Source organism: Parasteatoda tepidariorum, unplaced genomic scaffold (genome assembly GCF_043381705.1).
Source record: "Parasteatoda tepidariorum isolate YZ-2023 unplaced genomic scaffold, CAS_Ptep_4.0 HiC_scaffold_1426, whole genome shotgun sequence".
NCBI classification, from domain to species: Eukaryota; Metazoa; Arthropoda; class Arachnida; order Araneae; family Theridiidae; genus Parasteatoda; species Parasteatoda tepidariorum.
Genome location: NW_027261403.1, coordinates 2080 through 11146, shown reverse-complemented (window position 1 = coordinate 11146; position 9067 = coordinate 2080). Strand labels below are relative to the sequence as shown.

Sequence of the window (9067 nt, the reverse complement as noted above, 5' to 3'; positions counted from 1 at the left end):
CAAATATGGTCAAAATATGAATTTATTGTTTATTAAGGGATACAAAAATAAAATTTTAAGAAAAAGTATTTTGTGAAACCACCGTTTTTCCTTAAGTTGAATTTGTGAAACTACCGTTTTTCTAAAGTTTGATTTGTGAAGGTATCGCTAAATGGTAGTAAATTCGGCCTGGACAGACCTCTGACTTAGTTGAGCTCTTATTGAATTACATATTCGTTATTGCATCTGAAAGAAACCTTAAATGATCTGATTTATAAGCACATATTTTGTGATAATCATGTACGAGAAAGAACTGTTAGTGAATAGTTATTTGCCAAAATTCAAATTTATCACATGTTACAATTGTTGCTTAACTTTTTTAATGGTATTTCATATCACATTATGCATATTTTCTTTCTAAGTTCAATTACTCATGTCTTGTTTGAAGTATTATTAGTATATTAATTTATTTTTTATCTGCTCAGGATTGCAAGGCAATGCTTTGGGACTTGAATGAAGGAAAACACTTGTATACATTAGACCACACAGACATTATCAATGCTTTGTGCTTTAGTCCTAACAGATACTGGCTGTGCGTTGCTACTGGTCCAAGCATCAAAATTTGGGTATGTATTTAACTTTTCTTTTGAAAGCTTTTTTTTTTTGTTGCTTCCATGTGAAATTAACAGATCTGTAGTGACTCAGGACATATTTTTATGACTGATGTGCTTGTCGATCGACAGTTTTTTAAATTATGTGATACACCGATTTGCTCACCTATTACTTCACCTATGCACTTCAGTCAATGGCAAAACAGAAACTGCAAAAATTTAATTAGTTACTATTGTTAATAAAATGTTTCTTTTAAATGAGCACTTTGGAAGAAAGCAGCATGTTGAGATATATGGCTTTACTTAAACCATTTCTCAAGACAGTAAACTGAACAATTTATTAAATACTGTTTATATTCCTCACAATTATATCTGTTGAAAATAAGTTCTATTCATCATTAGAATTTTTTTTGCAGATCTGAGAAAGGTATATGACTTTAGTGTCATTTTACCTGGTTAAATTCTGCTAGATTAATGTTAATCTTTTTTTGTGTCATTCTTTCATACATTGAAAGTTTTTTTAAAAGAGGATTTACACATTTTTATTAAAAAACAAAAAAATTAACTGTCTTTAACTTTTCTGTTTGTTAAACTTGATGCAGCTGCTGATAAGCCCACATTCAGGTCATGTGGTACTTTTGTCTTTGGCACAATAATCGCATGGTGGACCTGCTTCAAGTATGATTGTATTGTGGGTGTACCCCGAAATTCCGCGTTTTTGAAAACAGCCCTCTGTTTTTAGAAACTAGGAGCAAGGGCATGTGACTTTTCTCTCAGAATTCTGCTTATCTCAAGACCATTAAATCACCGAAGGCTGCGAATCAAAACAAATCTAAAATTAAAATTTAGAGTTAAGATTTAAGTCATATCTAAAATTTAAATTTCATTATCTAAAATTTAAATTTATTCATTCATTATCTAAATCATTATCTAAATCTATCTATTTCATTATCTAAAATTTAAATTTCACAATCTAAAATTTAAATTTTGAGACCTTCCATAAACCATGTTCACGAGACGTTTCATAAACTTGGCTCTTCCCCTATTTTAATTTTTTTCAGTTTGTCAGATTTTTACCGTTTTTAATATTGTACACTGTACTTAATATTGAAACACCTGTTTTTAATATTGAAACTACACTGTAATCTGCTTTCATCGCTATTTTAATAACTATCAATTTTGGTACCTATCTCATTTAAAAATTGCATATTGCGATTCACATGATTTAGAAATCATGCTTTGTGATTCATATTCGTGTGATTTTAAAATCTAATAGCGCGATTGTTGTACGAACTAAGTTTTTCCTTAAATTAATTATTATAAAATGATGTTCTTTGTTTGTAGGTTATTTTATTATAAGTTTTAACCCAGAAAATTATTAAATATGAATAGTATATAGATTCTTCAGTGGGTCGTAAATGAGTACCAAGCATGCTTGGGAACTAAACACTGGGGGTTCCGCGTTCGGCTGACCACATGACCAGAACTTTTGCTCCTGCACCGCAGAGCCCAAGGTCAAGAAAACTGAGATGGGCACAGTAGGCCTTGCCCTCTATGGGCTGTCGCGCCGCTGAGTTTAGTATATAGATTGATATCTTTTCGAGTTTTTGTACTTTAAATTATCAGGGTTTTTCATTTGTCACAATCACCCGTTATTTTTCCAACAATCTATTCCTACACTCGACTAGCAGGTTTGTAAGCCTTGCAATACACTGATTTGCTTACCTATTCTCACTTAAGTCATGGCGAAGCGAAAGACTTTATTTTATTATAAAATGTATATCTTAGAATATTATAAAATGTTTATTATAAATGAAGACCTCAGAAACTAAAGTGATAATCAACACTTTTTAGAAGTAAACAGTAAGATGTTGAGATTTATGGCTTTCCATAAAGCATTTCTCAAGACAGGAAAGTGAACAATTTATAACATTCCTCGCAATTATATCTGTTGAAAATAAGATCTTTTTCTCATTGGATTTTTTTTTTTTTTTTTTTTTTTTTTTTTTTTTTTTTTTTTTTTTTTTTGCAGATCTGAGAAGGGTTTGTGACTTGTGTGTCATTTTACCTGGTTAAACTCTGCTAGACAAATCTTATTCTTTTCTTGTTATTCTTTCATATATTGAAAGTTTTTATTAAAGAATTAGTACATTTCTATTAAACTGTGCATATTAGTTTTTCTCTGAATATAAGAAATTTTTGTAAATTGTTAGTTATATTTCCATACCACGCAATATATTTTTTATCCCGATAATTATTATCCTGATATATTTCAAACAGTATGCAAAATTCGAATCATGCATTAAGTGTATTGAGTTTTTGGCAGTTATTGTTATTGATTTCTCCATAGTTTTTAAATCAATATTTTTATACGATATTATTCAGGGCTGATTGTGCTCCGGAAAAAATCCGGATTTCCGGATTTTTCGCTAACAGTGATCCGGAAGTTTCCGGAGATCGAATGTCCAGATTATTCAAAAAATCATTGATCACAGAAGTTTCCGGAAATCAAATTTTCGAAAGTGGAACTAAAAAACACAGTTTATTTTATTTGTTTGTAAGGGAGAGCCAGAGAGATACTTTCTAAGCTTATATTCCTGATTAATATTCATTTTTTATCAGTAAGTAGTTGTTATGATCATAAACTCAAGTAAGAAAGACATATTTGTAAATTTTAATTACTTCTTCAGGTCCTTATAGGTATGTGTAAATGGTATAGGGGTGTGTAAAATTTTAAATATATTTTAAGTAAACTAAGAAGTATTGAGAGAAGTAGAAAAACCTTGTTAAAATTTTTTTTCTTCTAATTTTTCAATTAAATTTTTTTTTTTTTTTTTTTTGCAACTCAAAAAATTTCCAGAATTTTGATTTGGGCTCACAATCACCCCTGATTATTTCAGGATAGTTAATTATTTCTTTTACTGTGATAATTATTTACAAAATGTCAAGAAGGTAATAATTTGTTCGTCCAACAAATTACGAGAATGTCACCCGTAATATTAGAATTAAAAATTATTACATGTTCAATTAAAAACGATTATATATTTTTTTTGTAATCACAGCGCCTTTGTTATATTAAATTAGTAACATGTTTGTTATTATTAAAAGTATCTTGTGAAGAAAAATATCTTGTTTTGTCGTAGAAAGACCTAAAAAATTCTGACACAGAATGTATAGATAGGTAGGTATAGACTAGCTTAAAAAAACACTTCAATTGTTAATTTTCAAATAATGACAAAACTTAGTAGATTAAAGAAATCTTCCCCCTTATTTATTTACCTTACTAGATCATTTTGAAAGTTAAAATGATAGACTTTAATTTTTATTTTATAATGCATTTTTACTTAATTTTATTATATCAGGCTGTGTTAAAAGAATCCATATGTATTCCTTCTGTAAGAATAAAAGATAAATAATGAGTGGTTTTATGTTTTCTATATTTTATTAATAGTCCTAATGAAATATAGTTAATAAAATATAGTGAAATATTAGTTTTTTGCTTGTATATATGTAATAACAGGGCTCCAACCCTGTTATTAGTGTTGTATTCAGCTTGAAATAATTGCAGTCATAAGCCATCAGACGTTCTAAACAGGTTTATTAAATGTTGGCTGGTATTGATAACAGTTGACGTCCACTCTCCCTACGAGAGGGGGAGTGGACAAGACTCCGGACAATTCCGGCACAGCTTATTTGGATCACATCATTATGAAAAGGACACGCAAAACTATGCGCTCTTACGTTTTATACCAACATAGATTTGAAGTAAAAAGACACATTCGTACATTCCTTGTAACCTTACGCATTAAGGAAAATCATTTCTGCTTCCTTATATGGTATTGAAAAAGGGAACGATTCTAAAAATAACTCTTCCCTTGAAATATAAATCTATTTATATTTCAATGGTATGTTTTCAGCCTTGAATTCCCAAAATAGAATCTCTCTACGCTTATTCTTTAACAAAGACATTTTATGAAAACGAAAGAGTTTTAATTCTTTTATTAATACAAAAGTATTTACTTCTTGTATTACATATATATGAATTGGAGTTAAACTTACCATGGAACATTAATCGGCAAACCACGTTTCAGAGAGTGGACATTGCCAAAAAAAGCATGCAGGTTTCGGTGTTATGTTGGAAATCAACTGCATATTGTATTATACTAAGTTTTATCCTCAGGTCATTGTACTATCTATGGTCACAATTGTGCTGCAACTATTCAAATTTGATCTTGTGGGTGTCTATGGTTTATTATTTTTATTTCTAATCATTTTCCATTTCAGGATTTGGAAGGCAAGAACATGGTTGATGAACTACGACCTGAGGTGATAACAAACAATGTTAAGGCTGAGCCTCCACAGTGTATTTCTATGGCCTGGTCAGCTGATGGTCAGACACTGTTTGCTGGCTACACGGACAATTCAATCAGAGTATGGGGCGTCAGTCCAGGAACTCGTTAACAGTGTATCATATAAAATAAATATCTAAAAAAAGTATTGTACACTTGTTTTGCTCATTTTTTTTACATTCACAATTCATATTCATGCAATTTAAATAAATTAAGTACCGCATGATTATTTTTATCAAAATATTAGCATTTTGTGGATAAATGTTTCCTGCCTACTTTTTTCTTGCTTAAATTTCAGGTATTTTTTCTATTCATATCGTTAAAGAAATAAAATAATTTAAGTTGAATGTTTATTAGTTTATCTAGTGACCGATGAAAATGAATTTTTCATTATTGGTGAAGATCTTTAGAGCATTCTGGAAGGGGAGGCATTCCAAGAGGTGGTTGATCATGTTGACACCACCGCAGTCCGGGCGATTTGGGCTTTGTATCAGTTTACACTTCTGTAAGATCGCGACGCAGGGTTCCCACAGGCGACTATTTGCCTGTAAAGGCTAAAAAGCAACTATTTTCAGGAATAGGCGACTATTAAGAGACTTTTTTACTCTTAGCGAAGTTTTTTCGCATAAATGAACTTTACTTTTCAGAACGTTAATAAAAGAAAGCAAACTTTTATACAATTATTTATGTCCAAAAATTTAAATTTCCATTAGATTTTATTAATTCGACTTTTAGTTAGGTACCCATTTTCTAAAATATATACCTTTTTATATTTGTACAAAACTTTTTTGTACAAATATAAAAAGGTATACATTTAGAATTGGAGCATAGATAGGACTGGGCGATAAATCGATATATCGCGAAATATCCATTTAACGCATATATCGGTAGGCCGATGTAGTGACTTTCGTTTTAGGCGGCACATCAGAAATCTGATTTAAACAGCCGGAATAAGGCTAAATCGCGTTTAACTATTTAATATGCAAGGATCCTTGACTTGGCTAGAACTGTTACCGCACTGACGAAGACGATTTTAATTTCGTCTTGCTGCAGAGATGTTGGTAGATAGCGTTTTGCTATAAAGAGATGTTTGTTTCGTGACGCTGAATGACGAAGAGCGAATTGAATCAGAACTCCCAGTTTCGTGCGAGGATCAGCGTTGTTATGTAGCAATGCACAGTTTCTTTATGTCCATTTTTGTTTTTTAGATTTTACGTTTTTTGAAGATTATTTTCAATGGGACTAAAGTCATTTTGCAATTGTTGTGCATTTTATTTTGTCAGAAATAATTGTCAGGTTCTTTGTAAATTATTTTCAGTCTGACATACCATTTTTTTTTTCTGTCTGGGTTTAACGATTCTTGTCAATTATTTTTAGTAGACCTACGGTTACTTTGCAATTGCTGCACAATCGCTGTTATCTTAAATTTTCGTTCTGAACTCAATAGATCAATGAAGCGAAAATATAAAAAAAAGATTTTCATTGATTTTTTTCCATTGCTGTTTTTCATTTTAAGCGATACAATTGAATAGTGGTATTTCTTATTTAACGTTTTTTTTAAATCTATTAAATGTAGGTAAGTATAATAATTTAATTATTATTAAACCAAGAAATGTCCAATCGTTTTTAACTATAGAAAAATTAAAACAAAGCTTACATTTATTTAGTTTGCTTTTATTTTTGAGAAAATTAAAACGAATTTAAAAAATTTGGCTATTAGTTAAAAAAAAGAAAAAACAAAATTTTTTTAAAATTAAATGAAGAGTACAATACTTGTTTGTTTTATAATTTGTTAGAGAGTCAGTATCATTTTTAAACAAATAAATCTTTAGTCGATTTTATTTTCAAAGAAAATTATAATAAGTATTTCTTAAGTACAGAATTTGACTATTAGTTAATATTACCTTTTATTATTTTAAATAAATAAGAAAGGGTCTAATGCTTCAAAAGCATGGTTTTTTTTTCCAGCAAGTAATTAAAAAAAAAATGTTTTTTTCTAAAGTGAACATTTCTCCAATTTTGTTCCAACATTTGTTTTCCAATTTTGTTTTGTTTTTCTTTTAATTGTCATTGCATGTATGTAAAATATTTTGTTGCAGTATTATTTTTAAAACAATAAATCTTAAATTATTTTTAATTCAAGAAAAATGAAATAAAGCTTGGGGTCATAGTAGAATATGTTTAGAATTAATATTTTCTTTCGTAATAGATTTATTCCTTTTTATTTATTTTTGATTGAAAGATTTCCCATAGGTAATTTTTGAACATATGCTAAATCGCGATACATCACTTTAACGCGATGTCTAACTGACGATGTATCACAATTTAAAATTTCTGACATCACCCAGTCCTAATCATAGTATTTTTCAATTAAGCTATAATTTTAGCTATTTGGCTACTATTTTTGATAGATTTTTGTTCCTGTTCAGGCAACTATTTTCATGCTTGAGGTTACTAAAAGCAACTATTTTTGTTCATTTTTTACTGTTTTTTTTTTACATCAAGTTTTCGAGAGCTGATTAGCGGACGGTACGGTTATGAAACGTACCTGTATGAGATGGAACCCAAATAAATGATAGGGATCTCACTGACTTGTAATGGCAATTAGGCGAAGAAGAGAGATTTTCGTGTGCCTTTTGTAAGAGACAGAAGAATCGAACGGCTGTCCTATAGAAAATTTTAATGGTCATTGCTGGTAACGCAACGTTTGAGGGCAAAGAAAATGACCAGTCCTTCGGCGGTAAAGACCGATGCATGCGGAGGAAGTTGACTTGAAATAGTTTAACCTTAGAAGCTTAAGCATTGAATTCCCAAGCCAATTTTGTTGGGATCCATGGACGAAACTCTTTAAACAAGGCTCGAATCTACAGCGGGATTACATTTTTAGTTTGAAAGGGCAAATTATCTAGAAAAATGAAAACATTTGAAGGGATTTGAGGTGAAGTGGGGTATTTAATAATATCTTGAGAAGTGTTCTTGCTTGTCATCCATTTATGCATGAATGGTATAAGCGGAGTCATTGTGGAAAACGGGATGTAGGGAGATGGGGTCTCTATCTTTTAAGGAATTGGTAACTAATTTTAAACCATAGTTTCTACTACAGAATGGCAACAAGGAAATGATAACGTCGGATCAATGGGCTTTTCGCATTGTGATTGGCTGTTGACTATCACTCATGGTTGCAAGAATTTGGGAAGTTATCGCGTTTATTGTGAATTAAAATAAAAATTTCAATAATTTTGTGCACGCCTGTCTGTGTTCTCGCGTAATCTCGTACTTGGTGTGATGAAACAATTGGTTCATTGATGGATTGTGTTTACATTTATTTCGTAAACAGCCACTGGAAAAGAGGAGATTTGTGTTTAAAAAAGAAATTAGGCGAAAATGTTTTCGAATTTTTAGATATTTATAAATGTAACAATAAAAATGAATGTTTTCTTTGCTATGTTTATTATTTGTTTTTAAATAAAAGTATGTCATTTTGATATTAAGAGTATGTTCTTAATACTTTGCTCTTAATACTTTTAAATTAAGTATTCTCTTATAAAAGCTTAGCTGCAATATTTATATAATTTTCTTACATTCTGTTGTAAGGAAAAGAAAATTCGGATCTAAATTAAAAGAATAATTATGCCATGTAATGTCTAATCATCCTATGCATATTTCCTAACATTTGTACTTAATTATTAAGCATTATAATTGTAACATAAAAAATAATTCTGGAGTAAAGTTCAAATTGATGTTTAAGTGTTTATATATTATGTTTATTCGACATTAAAAGTGTTTCTACTTCTAACATTTTATAAATGAATTTGTAACCCGCAGTTTTAATAAAATAAAATTATCGCTAGTTAATAAAACTATGGCAAGAGAAAAATTATCGGTAAAATTTTTATGTGGTTATCAATTATTATATATTNATAATATTGGAAATGAAAAAAATTCATGTTACATGAAATTTATTTTCGAATAGTTGACTACTTACTTTCATGATGATAGATTAGATTTTTGATTACATATTATTTACTGCTGTGTATTAAGAGTTAGGTCAAATGTGCATCAAGTGGTAGTATAAAAATGTTGCTTTTTTTAAACTTACCACTGCTTTATTAGAAAAACAATTTTGTA

General features: G+C 29.7%; 1 protein-coding gene across 1 annotated transcript; it reads left to right on the top strand.

Moving 5' to 3' along the window:
• Window positions 1-464: 464 nt before the first annotated feature.
• Window positions 465-5092, top strand: LOC107439675 (small ribosomal subunit protein RACK1; the record flags this gene model as incomplete). The annotated part of the gene is given in 2 exon segments (XM_043056921.1): window positions 465-605; window positions 4875-5092. Coding segments are annotated over 2 exon segments (306 nt in total). The 3' UTR covers window positions 5052-5092.
• Between the last annotated feature and the right edge of the window lie 3975 nt (window positions 5093-9067).